The 16,563-nt window shown below is 52.2% G+C and overlaps 1 protein-coding gene across 3 annotated transcripts in view; it reads left to right on the top strand.

The window, feature by feature from the left end:
• The window catches only part of Kazn (kazrin, periplakin interacting protein), a 1,014,985-nt gene that overhangs the window by 896,517 nt on the left and 101,905 nt on the right, over positions 1–16,563 (top strand). For all 3 annotated transcript variants that reach the window (XM_076565617.1, XM_076565620.1, XM_076565619.1), the window contains one exon: positions 11,042–11,233. In XM_076565617.1, coding sequence (XP_076421732.1) covers positions 11,042–11,233 — 192 coding nt within the window. The remainder of the gene's footprint in view (positions 1–11,041; positions 11,234–16,563) is intronic.

Below are 16,563 nucleotides of genomic sequence, written 5' to 3'. Positions count from 1 at the left end.
CATCTCCAGTCTGAGGCTGGAAGTGTTCATGGCCTTCTGCATAGCAGAGAGAACCCCAGGGCTGCACAATTCCTAGAAGGACCAGCAGTACTTCCCAGGTCCTGTACCCTCGCTCTGCTGTAGACCTTTAAAGTCCCGGCCTCCTGGGGACCAGCAGGGTTCCAGAGAGCCTGCCCCCCCCTCCCCCAGCCAGGCCTGCTTTTTCTCAGCCTGGGGTAATTTTTCAATTGACTTGATTGGCTAGAGACCCAGGCACCCTGGAGTGTGGGAAACAGACCCAGACCGGAAGTGCCCCCCTCTCCTCTGGCTGGACCGGGCTTCCAGAGGGAGGATCCTATTTCATGTAGGGACACCAGGATGTGATCTGGTGCCCTCTCTGAGACATCCCAGATGGCGCCTTCTGGGAATCCCAGCCACTTGGCTGTGGCGGAGGCTGCTCCTTCTCCACCCCAGCCCTCAGTGAGTCTGGACTAGTCTCTCAGAAGTGACTTTACTGTTCCACCGTTTATAAAGTTGGCCATGACATTTTCATAAGTGAAACATTTAAAATATGCGGAGCGTATTTTATTCCCTCCTGAAGCAGCTGTTCAGTCAGGTTGGAGAATAACGAGGAGAGAGTTACATGGTTTGAGGGTGCCTGGCAGTGTTCATGAGCTCTGCGTCCCTGATAGCCTCCCTTGGGCTTGGGCATGAGTGTCTGCTGTGGTCCCACAGCCCAAGGCATCCTCCTTGTCTTTCCATCTGTATCTGCAGGTCCTGCTGACCCCTAGCTGGTCCAGACAGCTGGCTGGCCACCTGTGTTGACTGAGGGCTGATGCTGCACTATGCTTTTTGGAGAGAGCATCGTCACAACAGCCCTGGGAGCCAGGACCTACTATGACACCTATTCCCCATGCAAGGGAAAGAAAGGTGACTTGCAGGGTCAAAGGACTAAGATTCGTGTGGTGTGTGTGTGTGTGTGTGTGTGTGTGTGTGTGTGTGCAGGTGTGTGCCTCATGTGCAGTGCCTACTAAGGCCAGAACAGGGCATCAGATCCCTGGAGCTGGGGTTGTAGTTGGCTTTGAGTTGCCTGGTGTAGATGCTGAGAACTGAACTCGGGTCCTCCAGATGAGCAGCACACACTCTTAACCCCTGAGCCATCTCTCCAGCAAGAGTCAAAATTTGAACCAGGGAGCTGACTTCAGAATCAGGTCTTATCCTGGTCACTGTGCTCATTTTCACAGGGAACTGAAGGAAAGGAGTCACAGGTCACAGGGCAGCAGGAGTCACAGGTCACAGGGCAGCAGGCATCACCCCGTTCTTGTCTGTGTGGCCCCTCCAGCTCTGTGACTTGTTCAGACCAGTCTGGACTTGGTTTTAATGCTTGCCTTAGGGGAGTGTACCGAAGCAGGCATTTCAGCTCTGCCACCCCTGTGTGATGGCAGCCCCAGGGGAGCCCACACCCAGCCTGATGCCCACTTCCCTGTGGGTGATGCCTGTTTCCCTCTGTATGGTCATTCACATCTGTAGTGTCTCAGCAGGCTTGACATGCACTGGTGCATTTGACCTTGAGTTGACATTGAGACTGGCTTAGACTCTTCAAGCCCAAGCACATTTTCTAGCTTGGCTTCCAGTTTGTGATGACAGGTAGCTTAGCGATCAAGGGAATGGATCTATCTAAACCCTCCCTCTGGGTCTCAGTTTGTCTGTCCGTGCAATGGGAAGAGAAGCCTGGCTCTTCCCCTAGCCCATTTCTACCCAGTGTTCCTCAAAGCTGGTCAGAGTAAACCCACTCAGACAGTGAGTGGTAGGGGTTTACATCTGCTCCATGGATGCTGGAGGCAGCTGGAGAGGAAACAGGTTTGGGGTGCTGGCTCAGTCTCTGGAACAGCAAGCCAGCGTGGGCTGACCGAGTTCAGGTGGTGGATCCCACTTGCTGTGAGCTGTGCGCTCGCTCCCTGTGTTGAAGGCCTGGGCCACTGCATGGTAGGGTGATGAATGCCTGCTCGTCTCTTTTTCTTTCCCGTGTCTCCATCGTGTTTTCTTTGGTGGGAGGTGGACAAGAGGAAAGAAATGACCGGGAGGGCTATGCGAGGTAAGAAAGGAGAGGAGCAGGTGGGACCATCTGGTGACTGCTGTGTCTCTACCCCAACCCCATGGATACCTCCTTTCTGGAGGTTGACCTTGGGAGGGAAGAAGGTCACTCAGATAAGTCCTCTTTCATGTCTATCCCTTTGGGGCAGCCTCTTTTCCTGGTATTTCACAGGGTGGCATTTAGGACAGGGGCCTGGTCTTGAGCTTTGGAATCTGATGGGCTTCTGGACTGGGACGCATCTGAGCTGTCAGAACCAGCTCTTTGACCTTGAGCTGGCCAGCCCACCCTCCCAGATTTGCACCTGCCAGTTGGGGTTGGCTTGTTTTTGCAGCACAGGGCATGGAACCCAGGGTGTCACACATGCTGGACAAGGCCTTTGCCGCGCACTGCCACGCCCCCCTCGGCCTTTGCTTACGCTGATTGGTCCAGGCTCTGCCACTGAGTCGCTCTCTCAGCCTTTGCATCTGAGGATTGGCACAAATGCTGCCCAGTCCTTTGCATATGCTTGGTGAGGGACTCTTGCCTCAGATTCAGTGTCAGCCATTGGGTGAACACCCAGCTCAGGGTGTGAACTCCAGAGCAGTGTGGTTAGTGCTCCAAGATCCATGCAGGTAGCAGAAGAGGAGAAAGGCCCATGCGGACAGGGCATGCCTGGAAATAGCCTGGAAGCAGAATTGGGAGGTTTGGGATGGCAGGGTTTCAAGATGGGGCAGGGCTGAGTGGGGGGCCGTGGGAGGCTGGTCTCCCAGGCTAGAGAGCAGTGGGAACTGACGTAGTTGGGGAGGGATGCTCTCCACTCTTAAGCAAGTAAATTCCGTGTCACTTCTTGGTTCTGAGGGAGGACTGCGGCTTGGAGGACTTGGCACACAGCAGGTAGCCGTCATGTTTGAGGGGATGGGGGGCTCCTCCAAAATTGGCAGAATTGATTTGCCAGGCTTCTCTTTTCTCTTGAAAGCAGTAGAAAACCTGGCTCAGACTGGCCAGAGCGTGAAAGCGACTGTTCACTCAGTAATTCAGGTGTAGATCTGTCTTCGGAGGTGATGGGAGTTACCTGGTCTATGCCTTGCTGGCTGCCACTCATGGGTGGGGGTAGGGAGGGTTGCTGGCAGCCCCAGAGCACTGGAGTCTGACCATGAGCCGCTGGGCCGGCTTGGGTCACGTGCCTTCCCCTGAACCAATCACAGGGGCCAGACAAGAACTCATTTCTGTTTCTGAAGGACAGGCGTTGATGAGGTAGGGGGTTCCCAAAGTCAAATGGGGGGGTGCTGTGTCAAAAATGAAAGGGGGATCTGGAGACATGGCTAGGAGGATAAATGCTTGCCACATAGGCGTGAGGACTTGAGTTCAGATTCCCCAAAACCATGTATCTTTAATCCCAGTTCTCCTAAGAGAGATAGGAAGCAGAAACAGGAGAATCCCAGAAGCTCACAGGCCAGCTAGTCCAGCATATGCAGTGGTGAACACAAAGACACACACACACACACACACACACACACACACACACACACATACATACACACACACCCATCTGAAATAAGGTGAAAAGCAAGGACTGGCACCCAGGGTCATCCTGTGACCTCTGCTTGTGTAAGTATATACATATTCTGTAAATAAGTAGCTCATGTAAGTCCACACCCACTCGTGAACATACACACACAAAATAATAAAACTTAAAACATGAAGGGGAATCCCTATCCAGAGACTCCCAGGGTTAGCCATCAGCAGAGCCTTATCCAGGGGTGTGTAGAAACTGGGAAGGGAAGGTGGGTGAGCCAGCCTCAAAAGAAACACTGTAGCTCAGGTCATAAGTTCTGTGGGACTTCTTGCACCAGAGCCTGGGACACCCCTGCCAGCTCCCTAGATTTGGGTGAGCTACAGTCAGGCTGATGCTTCTAATCCCAGCCTCCCAAAAACTGTGTCCACTAAGGGCTGAAGGATATGGCCATCTGGCCCTCTCCCATCCTTCCCAAGCAAGTGCATGATAGCAACTGGCTCCTCAGAGCCACCAAAAGCCGGAGCCCGGGCTTGGAAGCTGTGCAGTCCAGGCCGCCTGTCCGTGACTCGGTCGCCTGCTCCTCTTCTCAGCAAGACTGCACATTTGGTGCTGGAGTCACTCAGTAAGGGATGTGTGCGGCTTCGTGATGTCCAGGTCTCCAACGGGCCAGCGAGGCCCATGTTCCCAGGTGATGATCGTCAGATTGATTTGAGTCTACACTCAGACTTTCTACAGTCTCCACCTCCAGGACATGCATGGCCCATGGTCACTGCACGGCCCTGTCCCAGGAGAAAATCGGAGCTCTGGGGTATTGAATGGATATGTACAGCTCCTTGGGAGAAAACCATGGCCTCTGAGGCAGATGGTGGGCAATTAGCCTAGTGTCCTCACAGGAGCAGGCTCTGCAGGGCAAGCTGATTAAACATGCCCCAAAGAAAAAACAATGATGTGAAATTCCGAGAAAAAGAGGCGGCTTCACCTGGTCCCTCCTATGCCCAGCCACACCCACACTGGGATAAGAATCACCTTACCCAGTGGCTCTGCAGGCCTGGAGGAGGCATGAGTTGACAACATTAATGAAGGGTGGGATTCTGTGGCAGTCCTTCATGTTTGGGAATGGCGCACCAGAGTGGCAAGATCACATGACAGAGGCCTAGAGAACGTGGAGTCATGGCAAGCTCCAGCCCCTTCTCTACCAGCCGCTAGGGATCATGGTGGGGTGGCTGTTGAGACCGGCAGAGGAACCTGGCTAGTGGGAACAATGGTGGTCCCCAGGCAGGGACCAAGGCAGGAGCAGGGCAAGCCTAGCCTGAGGAAGGAGGGAGATCCAGGCCCAGACCCAGGATGTCTGCATTAGTGTAGCCCTGAGTGGCTTGCCCTGCCTGCATCCTACCTCTGGCTCCACACAAAGGGGAGCCATTGCATCCTGGCCCTTCCCGTGTTTTCCTGCGACACTTCTGGCCATCACAGAACCCTGAGCGCCTTCAGAGCTGGCTTTCTAGTAGACCTTTGCCCCCCTCAGATGTCGGGAAAAGTTGGAAGTGACTGTTTAGGGAGGCTTTGGGATCCTCTACCCAACTGTGGGAAGGGAGGGGGTTGTGGGGAGATTAAGAGGCTGTGCCTGTCACCTCAAGTGCACCTTCTAGTCAGGCACCCTCAAGAGACACCCTCGGGAGAGAGCAGCCCTGGTTTACCCCCCACCGTGTCCCTCTGGGCTTCAATATCCTGTAAGATGCCTTGTCTCCCCTCCCCCCCAGTTCGTGTGAGGATGGGGGACTAATGTCACATGGAGGTGAAGAGCATTGGGAGGTGGTGTTGGTGTGTCACGTCCCCCCCCCCCATCCATAGTCCAAAAGCAGAAGTCAGTCCACAGAGCTGCCAAGATACCTTCTGAAGAGGCCACCTAGAGAGCACAGGTTAGCTCAAGGGCTGGATGGCTCCCTCCCTAAATTTACTTTGCAGGAGGGCACAATCTGAGCCCAGGAGCAGGTATATGCCAGGCTGGTGACCCAGGTGCCCATCCATGGTGGGCAGCTAGCATTGTCCCTCAGCCCAGCTTCCTCACACAGGCTCCCTCTGCTCTGTTCTGTCTTCCCTGGGCTCGTGACAGGGCCTGCCTGATCTGCCCTTCATAAAGGCCTTGACTGCCCCATAGGTCAGGGAGGCTGTGGCTCAGGGTTCTTTGGGTGCTGAGACCATAGCCTTCTCAGAAAAGACAGAGGACATAATCTCTGTCATGAAATTGAGCCAGGTGTGGTGGCACACACTTTTAATCCCAGCACCGGAGAGACAGAGGCCGGTGGATCTCTGTGAGTTTGAGGCCAGTCTAGTTCCAGGACAACCAAAGCTATGTAAAAAGATCCAAACAAACTCTGTCTCAAAACAAAACAAACTGGTGGTGATAAACTACACTTGATGCACATTTAGAACTTTCCAGAATGTTTCTACTCCGTCTGTGACTGGTAGGCAGCATGTGCCCCAGGATAACTGAATGCAACCCAACATGATATGATGAACTTACTTAAAATTATGCGATTTGGAGAGATTTTAAAATATTACTGTTATTATTAGCAGTAGTACTATCATTTCCATTGCAGCTCCCAGGGCCTGAACTTTGTAGGTAACAGCATTGTGTCACAGTGTTAAAAGGCTGGGGGGAGCCTGAGAGACAGTTGCCCTGTTGAATGTTTACTGAAGGCTGGGAAACCAGTCTTGGCTCCATGTTTACATTCAGGTCAGATGCCAGGGGTTAACATCAGGAAGTGGAGGAGCCAAGACTGAGCCCACTGATTGCCTTGACCTGCCTGGCCTGCCTCTATCTGAAGCACCCGGCACTGTGGACACGCCCACCAGAGCCCTGCCTGAGGCTGGCACTGGGGTGCATGAGAGGAGATGCTATCCTTGTCTCTGAGGAACCCCACATTCATATCAGGAGCTGCAGGGACCATGAACTTGATGCAAGGGCTGCCCCCCCCCCACACACACACACAGTTGTTGAGATCCACTCCACTATGGAGAGCAAGAGCAAGCTCACCCCTAAGGGAGTGGGGCTAGGGGCAGTGAGGAGGGTGAGGAGGATGAAAGACTCTGCTATTCCTCCATGCCAAGACTGATAAAGACCTGGGCTCTACTGCTAAAGTCCCTCACAGTCAGTGTTCCTCTCCTGAGCCTTACAATCACATTTTGGATAACAATGTACAGTAAGTGGTCTGACCACCATGGAGGTCCAGGCGGTTACACTGCCCAGGACTCTGTAGCTCTCTTAGCATGCTTCATGTAGACACGCTGGGATGTTTGCTTGAGGAAATCAGCAAGCATCACTGATCCCAGAATATGTCTCAGAACCTAGAACAGTACCATATTCTAGAAGCCAAAACGGTGCTGACACCAAACCACCCAGGCCCAAAGCCTGGCTCTGCTCTTTGCCTGTGAGCTTGGCTCTATCATTTAACTTCCCATGTACCTCAAAACTCCAATCTATAAAGTTGGCGTGATAATAATAATACCTCTTTCATGGGTTATTGTGAGGATTGATCTACTTAAGACATTGATTGCCTCTTTATTACTAGGTGGCTGTTGCAGCTCCCGCCATCAAATCCACTCTCTGAAGATAAAATGTGAGGAAAAGACTCTGCCTTTTTTTTTTTTTTTAATCTTTTTGTCTTTAAATGGCAGTCCTTCTCAAAAGCATTTGTTTTTCTATACTCTGTTGACCAGAACTGGGTCACATGGGCAACCGTAGCTGCACTGGAGGCTGGGAGGTAACTCTTTAAAAGCAGAACTCGTACAGACTGAAGGAGATGGGCTGTGGAGCAGCAGGTTCCATCTCTGTCCCCCTGGTCACCGATTGAGGATGTGTCCTCAGGGAGGCTGCACGGCAGCCCTTCTTCCTTAGGGAAGAGGCCCCTGGGGCACTTGTGTTGATAAGTGAGCTCCATGGGTAGCAAGCAGCTCCCTGGAGCAGGAGGGTCTCCCAGCAACAATCACCTGAATACAGCTTTTGTTGGTACCTCTGCATCCCTGCCTGCTCCCTGCCCGGAGGTCGGAGGTTTGTGGTTTGCCCGGTGCAGGGGGCTACCATTCATGGTGCTGTTTGCTTTTCTGTGCTTGGACAAAGCCAGGACAGTCCCGGAAGCTTCCTGTGAGCAGGGCACGAGCCTTTGTGGCAGCTTGGCTTCACAGCGTGGCCTTCCTCCCATCTCCCTCAGTGGCTGTCTACACTGGCTGGAATGGAGGAGAGTCATAGTTTCACTGTCCAGCCCCTTAGCCTCCTGCACCTAAGAAGCAAATGTGGCCCGTGCGGCTGAGAAACTTGGCTCATTTTTTCTATGTTCTTGGTGGCAACTGTGTTGATTTGTACAGCCACACACCAGAGTCCAGGGTCTCTGTTCCCACACACTAGGAGTAACATTCATCTAGATTTACAAAGACTACTCCCCTCTGAGTACCTCTATGAAGGCCCAGAAACGGATAGTGTCTTGTCCAAGGACATACTGCAAGGTACCACACCTTCTGAGGCACAAAACCAAAGCCAACTCCATTTTCATTGTCCATTGTTTCTGATGTGTGTGTTTTGATCCCCTCTATGCAGAAGGCAAAGCAAGCTGTGCATATTAGTGGTGCTCATGTACTGTGGGCAGGGTACCAGGCACGTTTAAGTGGTTTGTTTTGGAGTAGGGCTGGGGCTGGAACTCAAGGCCTTGGGCATGCTAGGCACCCTCTCTGCCCCTGAGCCACACCTTCAGCCTCCATTTCACAGGTAAGACAACTAAGGCCTATGGACATAGCCCCTCCCTGTCCAGTGATCCCAGGACTGCAGTCTGGGGGCCAGTCTTTCAAGGCCATGGGTAGGTTGGCTCTTCCCCGGGAGGGTGCAGGGCAGTCTGCAAGCTGTACCGCCTGACCAGCCAGTGTGGGTACTCAGTGAGCTCGCAGGAGCCTCTGGTCTTCCCTTAGTTGTTTTTCCAGCCTGACTTCCTGAGACTGGGCCCTTGTTAGGTGTGCCTGGTTCCCATTGGCTACTTCAGAGCTGGGCTGGACTGGAGGGCGGGGCCTCGGTGCCAGGTGCACCTGTTAGGGTGGTGGTGTGTGCCGTGCCAGGGCCACCCCCATGTCTGCTCTTGGCCAAGCTCAGGTGCAGCAGCTATTGTGTGTTTTCCACCTTCACCCAACGCCTCGGGTGTTCTAGCAATGCCAGCCCCCGGGTCACTCTGCTTCCTGGGCCTGTGACCGTGGGCGGGGAGAACTGCACTGGGAAGAAACCGCATGCCTGGTCAAATTAGAATACAAGACAACACAAATGCATGCCAAGCCCAAGTGTGTTCCACATGCTACTGGGGGTACCCTAACCCTAAGAATTACCCATCCTTTCTCTGAGGGCAGGCCTCCTGTGTGTCTCGGGTTTTAGATCTTGTTTTACTTAATCTTTTTGGTTTTTTGTTTGTTTTATTTTGTTTTTTCGAGACAGGGTTTCTCTGTGTAGCTTTGAAGCCTTTCCTGGAACTCGCTCTGTAGCCCAGGCTGGCCTCAAACTCACAGAGATCCACCTGCCTCTGCCTCCCAAGTGCTGGGATTAAAGGCGTGCGCCACCGCCGCCGCCGCCGCCGCCGCCGCCGCCGCCACCTGGCTTACTTAATCTTCATGTGGCAACCCTGACTGGATCCCTGTGCTGAGTAAAAAACAAGACCCCAAGAAAGGACATAAAGTTGGTGGAAGAATTGGCAAGAGACTGACAGAGCCTCTTGGGACCAACATGTTGCCTGCATGGACAATAAGACCTTAGTGGCTTCCTTGAAGTGCCTTGAAGACACATAGAAACCATTTATTTAATATAATATAATATAATATAATATAATATAATATAATATAATATAATATAATATAATATAATATAATATAATAAATATATAATATTACAATACCATATCATATATAATATGTAAACTATATATGTCAAGCAAACAAAAACCAGCTACATAGTGTAGTATCAATGGACTTGTGCTAGCATTCACTCACACTTGATTCTGAAATAAACCCCTGGTGACAGTTGAGTGTGCAAAGGGACCCTGTCAGGATGGGCAAATGAAGACCACTGATAAAGGAGCTGAGAATCCCAGAGTCTTGGGTACCACTAAAGATGGCAAGCCAGGACGAGGGGCAGGCGGCCGGGGTTCAGGCCTTTTATGATCTGACCTCGCGTTTTTGGAGGGATGTGACAGTCAGCAGCCTGCACTGGAGTCCACCAGTGTGAGACAGAGCAGGCAGGGGCCCCCCGGCTCCACTGGGATCTTTGGGGGAAGAACCTGTCTGAGGAGGCGAGGTGGGCACAGGGAAAGCCGGAGAAGGGTGGTGGGAAGTAGGAAAGAGCCTGGAGGTTGCCGTGGAGGGTATGGCCGGGACAGTGTGGAGGCTGCGTTCAGCAGAGACCCTGGGGGTGCTTCCTGAGCTGTCACTGTGCCCTCCAACTTGGTTCCTTTCCCGCCACCAAGATGAGGACTCACTCTTTTTTAGAGGGTGGGGGAGGTTAAGAAAACTATCTAGCCCAGGCTGGCTTGGAACTCGTTATTAGCCCAGGCTGGCCTTGAATCTGCCGTGGTCCTCCTGCCCCAGCCTCGTACGCTGGTGTTCAGCAAGTGTGCTACCATACCCGGTAACCTCATTCCTGAGGTGACTTCCTAAGAGTGGCCGTCACAAAGGCCCACACAGCCTGCTACCTGTGTCACCCGTTCCCAGGAGGGCACAGTGCTGCCCCCAGCACTCCTGGCAGTTTGAGGTTTATTGGTCTTAAAGGAACACACCAGGGTCCACAGGACCACCATGGCAAATGACGTTCCATGAGCTCTCATCTTGAAAGGCTCGTCTGTTACCTGGGTACCTTCTCAAGACACAAGCATCTCTCAGGATGCACACACGGGACTGATTACAGGTGCTGTTATGTCCTACACCTATGGTGTCCCCATTTGGGGGGCTCTGCCTGTCTATGCTGTGCTCTCTGTGGGGAGCAGAACCCGCAGGGAGCATGCGCTCTGCAGGATGTAACTGTGCCCTTCATCACCAATTCTCCAGTGTGACACTGTTCAAATTCTGACTCACTACCTGTGACATACCATAGCCTGGCCTTTCAGAGTTCCTTAACCTCTCCGAGCTTCAGTGGCCCGATGTGTGAGATGAGGATCCTGTTGGTACCAGGCTCAGGTTTGGGGGAGTCTGTGAGAAATCACACACAGAGCTTCTCTAGGCATGGGGGTGGGGGGTAATTCATGGTCAGAATGTTAACTCTTAAGTCTGTAGCCATCAAGGGGACACTGAGTGGCCACAGAAGTATCAGCAGCCCAGGAGTGTGGCAGGTTCCATGTATATGGACTGGGTGGGTCCAGGGCCTATTTGGGAAAAGGTCCTTTGTGCACAGCTCACAGGAGTCGCCTGAGCCCTCCCAGGTCCCCCGTCTCTGACCAACTGCTCTTGTCCTCTAGTGCTCCTGCGGGAGGAAGTGGTCCAGCTTCAGGAAGAAGTGCACCTTCTCCGGCAGATGAAGGAGATGCTGGCCAAGGACCTGGAGGAGTCACAGGGCGGCAAGTGCTCTGAGGTCCTCTCAGCCACAGAGCTTCGGGTGCAGTTGGTGCAGAAGGAGCAGGAACTGGCCAGAGCCAAAGAAGCCTTGCAAGGTGAGTGACCGCAACAGGGGACAGACTTGGGTAGCTCCTGCCTGAGCCATCTGAGCCTCCTGGAGTGGGTCCCTGTCACTTCCTGTCTCAGGGTGACGGTTGCTCTGAGGAATGAGTAGCAAGTGAGCTTTAAGAAAAAACTTATTTGAAGCCAGGTGGTGGCTGCTCACGCCTTTAATCCCCAGCACTCAGGAGACAGAGGCAGGCAGGTCTCCGTGAGTTCGAGGCCAGCCTGCTCTACAGAGTGAGTTCCGGGATGGCCAGGGCTGTTACACAGAGAAACCCTGTCTCAAAAAAAAAAAAAAAAAAAAAAAACAGCCACAACCATGAATGTATTTGAAGTTTTTTATTAGTATATGTTTTACATAATAATGAGTTTGTTATGCTATTTTCATACATGTGTATAGTGTATTTTAGTCACATCCCCATTCCCACATCCCCATCTCTTGTCCCTCCCACGCCCACTGATCCCTTCCTCTTCCCAATCAGCCCTTCTGCATCCACCCCACCCCCACTGAGTCTATTAGGGCTGCTTACAGGAGGGTGGGTGAAGGGCTATGTCCAGGAACTTGGGCACCTTGCCAATGGTTTCACCACTAAAGCAAATATCTCCCGTGCCTTCAGCAACTATTAACTGCCCACAGATTCCCAGGGAGGGGTGGGGCCTCAGAAGCCATCTTTGGTAGACTGAGACGCTGGCCTACTGCTGAGTCTATCCTACATTCTCGGGATCCTGTGGGGCCTCCCTGAGCACGTGCTGGGCTCTGCCGGAGAAATGCCTGCGGCCCCACATAGCACTCCCATTCCTCAAGGTGGGCTCTGAGAAGGGCATGAGTTTTTTGTCACCACTCAGACCAGTGTCATTTCCCCATGAGATGTAGTGGCACCCTGTGGCCCTGGCACTGCGGAGACACTTGAAGCTATGCAGGTGTCTAGGAATCCCTTGAGGTGGACCACAGTTCCTTGGCCACCAGCTGGCCAAAGATGACAGTGGGCCTCGAATGCAGCCAAGTTCCCTGAAACAGCTCCCAGCTCCTTTTCTCCTGCAAGCCTTCTTGCCCATGCTCTGGGCTTCAGGGAAGGTTCCAGAAAGGACGCCTGCCTAAGATGCAGCTGTCATGGTGCTTTGAGAAGTTGGTGCCACAATGTCTCCAGAGGACAGGTTTTGGGGTGTGCGTGCTTCTGGCTCTGAAAGAATGCATTCAGCCTTCCAACATTGGTGACAGATGTCATCTGCAAAAGTTCACACTTGAGAACTGTGCAGTCCAGTTATAAAACATGGAGAAATGCAAAACCAAGTCTCATATTTTCAGTCAATTTCAGTCATATTTCAATTTATGATTTTGTGCTGTCCCTGAGGGCTGCGGATTGAACACATCTGCCAGACATCTAGAAAAGCTTTGTCCCCGGAAGCCAGAGCTGGCTTGTTGCTTCCACCACCATGATACAGGGAGTAAAGTTTTTCCTTTGACCAGTCCTGGGTGAGAATCTCAGTTCCAGGAGGGGAGTGTTTGAGCCTCCTAGTCCACAAGACACCACGAAAGGGGCCACAGTGGTGGGTCACAGGTTGTCTTGACAGGAGCCTGGTCGAGCATTGCTGGAGGGTCAGGAGTCTGGGGTATGAACTTTCTTGCTGTCCAGCTTTGTCCCAGATGCAGTTCTCATATTATGAAGGAAGAGGGATTTTGTTGGCCAGTGAGCCACCTGCATCCCAGCAGCTTTCCCTGACCCTAGCTTTATGTATGGGTGACTGAGCAGGTGGCCATGTGATACCCCGTTGACATCCCCAAGGATGTGTAAGGAGTCATTGGGAAAATGAGTGTGTGTAGCATTCAATGTGTGTGGGACACCTTGTTGGTGGGGATCTTATTTCAGCAATGTCTTACTTAGGGTTTCTATTGCTGGGAAGAGACACCATGACCGTGGCAACTCTTTTTTTATTTTATTTATTTATTTATTTATTTATTTATTTATTTATTTATTTATTTATTTATTTATTATTTTTGTTTTGTTTTGTTTTTCCAGACAGGGTTTCTCTGTGTAGTTTTTGGTGCCTGTCCTGGATCTTGCTCTATAGACCAGGCTGGCCTTGAACTCATAGAGATCCACCTGGCTCTGCCTCCTGAGTGCTGAGATTAAAGGCATGTGCCACCACCGCCCGGCTTGTGGCAACTCTTATAAAGGAGACCATTTAATTGAGGCTGGCTTGCAGTTCAGAGGTTTAGTCCATTTATAGTCATGGTGGGAAGCCTGGTAGCACACAGACAGATGTGGCGATGGAGAGGTAGCTGAGAGTTCTACATCCAGATCTGCAGGCAGTAGGAAGAGAGGGAGCCACTGGACCTGGCTTGAGCATTTGAAACACCAAAGCCCATCCCCAGTGACACACCTCCTCCAACAAGGCCACACCTCCTGATAGCGCCACTCCCTATGGACTGTGGGGGCCATTTTTATTCAGACCACCACAGCCAGGATTGCTGTGACTGTGGGTATTGATGGCGTAGGCATTGTGACCCAGCTGGTACATGATGACTGCATGCTTGGGAAGTTCATTTTGTCAGTTGTACCTGCGTTTTCTTTATGCAGCCATCTAGAGGTCCATTCCAGCCAGGGTAACTGCCCTTTACTCGGCTCAAGGACCTCATAATATCCCTCCTGTCTCCACCACAGAGTCTCATGGCCTGTAGTCTCCCAGGGAAGGTGCTGTTCAGCCCAGGTCCTTGGTCTCTCTGAGCCTGACACTCCAATGCAGCATTGGTGCTGCCTTGGGGAACCACCAGACTGCCTCTTGCACTTTTCCCAGAGTTTATCCCAGGGACAGAGGACCTTTCCTCCACTGCCCTTGGCCAGGGGCAGAATTCTCAGCTGTGTTTGCTCTTTAAGACTTGGAAGGAGGCAGTTTATGGGCCCAGAGGCATGTGCAGGGCCCAAGCTTAGGTACCCCACTGCTCCCCAGTTCCTGGGGCACAAATCCTATCTTGACCCAAGCAAAGGGCGAGAATCCAAGGTTACACAAGAGTGAGTGAGAATTAAAAGGAGTGCTGTCTGCATCGAGAAACCCAGCTCCCTGGAACGCACAGCATGCAGAATGTGCTGAGTCCATGTTCTAAGATGTTACCTGGATAGTATGGAACCTGCATGCACTGGGTGTTTTCTGTTCGTGTGTCTCGTGATAAAGGTTACCGTCCATGTGAGGCACAGTTAGAGCTTACCAAGAAAAACTAATAACAGAACAGAGCAGTTGCAACTATTTATTCAAAGTCATGAAGGGGCCAGGGAGATAACGCAGATCCAAGCCCATGACCTGCAATCAGTTTTTAGCATTCACATTCAGAAGCACGGTATGGCAGTGTGCACCTGTAAACCCTGCGCTGGGGAGGCGGAGACAACAGGATCCCGCAGGCTCACTAGCCATCGAGCCTAGCGGAGTCAGTGCCCTCCAGGCTCCGTGACAGACTCATCTCAAAAAATCAGGTGGAGAGTGCTTGAGGAAGACACCTGCCACCGACCTCTGGTTTCCATGCACACATACATGCAAGAAGTTATTTAAGACTTATGTATGACTTCTAGAACTTTCTATTTAGTTTTTTGTTTGTTTTTTGTTTTTGGACAGGGTTTCTCTGTGTACCTTTGGCTGTCCTGGAACTCAATCTGTAGCCCAGGCTGGCCTCGAACTCACAGAGATCCGCCTGCCTCTGCCTCCCCAGTGCTGGGATTAAAGGCATGTGCCACCACTGAGGGCTTCTGTTTAGTATTTTCAGTGACCGTGAATAAAGCACAGATGTGGATAGCACAGGTGTCTTTCCTTGAACTGGGGTTATAACATGGCTTACTTACTTTTTTATTGTTGTGATTAAGGCACCACAACCAAAACACCTTGGGGCTTACAGTTTCAGAGGAAAAGTCCATGACCATCATGGCGGGAAGCATGGCATCAGGCAGGCATGGTGCTGGAGCTGGAGCCGAGCGCTTACTTGTTAAGACAACAACCTTGAGGCCAAGAGAAAGCTAACTGGGAATGGTGTGGGCTTTGAAACCTCAGAGCCCACCCCTAGTGACACACTTCCCCCAAGACCACACCTCCTAATGCCTCCTAGTTCCACCAACTGGGGACCAAGTATTCAAACAGATAGGGCCATGAAGGCCATTAGCATTCAAACCACCACATAAGACTTCTTGCCTTATCCACATAGGACCTCTGATGGTGGCCTCTCTGCAGGGGACCAACCCAGCCAAAAGAATCTGTGCTAGCTTCCTGGGAAAACCCTGGGTGAGCCTCAGGGATGTCAAACAAGGCAGAGGTCTTATCTGTTCCACTAGCATGCACACCTTGTGCTTCCTCTGCCCATGTCCACTGTGGAGTCAGCTTGAGACAGAAGATGGAGACCACATTAGCTCCGCCGTGGGATGGCCGGCCAGCTCTGGAGTCAGATTTGAACTGAACTTGTACCCCAGCTGTATCTGTCCCTTATTGTTTCAATACCACATTTTCCTTTATAGCCCAGCTAGCCTTGCACTCACTAGGTAGCCTAGGCTGGCTGTTAAGTCACTGTGATCCATCTGCCTCAGCCTCCCAAGGGCTGGGATTGCAGACATCCCCCTCTTACTAATTCTGACCTTGTCTAACATTCCCGACCTGCCTGAACCTGCATTCTTCTGAGGTAATGGTAGTACCAGTGTTTCTTACCTTCGGGACCAGACAGTGGCTGCCTCTCAGACCGAGAGGGTGGAGTGACATACATGAGTGGCTCACTGCTTACTGGGGATTTATAGTCTCGTGATTGGCAGATGGCAGGGGCTAGGCCCACCTTCTCAGATCTGCTCATAGCTGCCACCTGCCTGGCTTCTAGGCCAAAGGCACCCCAGAGCCCATGTACTCAAAGCAACAGTGTCCCCGAAAAGCTAGTGTCAGGCACCCAGAGCATTCCACCTGGAATCCTGCAGCGTCATAAAGAACTCCACTCCCGCACCAGCCCCTGCACAGGGTGCACAAATTGCAGACAGATGTGGCAGGTGGAGGTTGGGCGTGCAGAGGGTTCTATGCACAGTAATGAGGAGAAGGAGCGGACGTGAGCAGACGTGTGCCTGCAGCAGGCGGCAGATGGCGGTGACACTTGTTAACAGCCGGTGACCCTGGGGAAAAGCAGTGCCCCGAAGACTTCCGCCCTGGCGGAGTCCCGGCTCTGCCATCTTGCAGTTTAGAGGAGACCTGAAGTTTGCGGCTTGGGTGAGGATTGGGAACCCAAGCAGGCACTGGAACAGTGGTCCCCAGTGCTGACATCGGATTGGGAAGAGAATCAAGTGCGGGAAGCCAGGGGCTTGGAAGGCAC

Source organism: Peromyscus maniculatus, chromosome 2, assembly GCF_049852395.1.
Source record: "Peromyscus maniculatus bairdii isolate BWxNUB_F1_BW_parent chromosome 2, HU_Pman_BW_mat_3.1, whole genome shotgun sequence".
NCBI classification, from domain to species: domain Eukaryota; kingdom Metazoa; phylum Chordata; class Mammalia; order Rodentia; family Cricetidae; genus Peromyscus; species Peromyscus maniculatus.
This window is presented reverse-complemented; position numbering and strand designations above follow the sequence as displayed.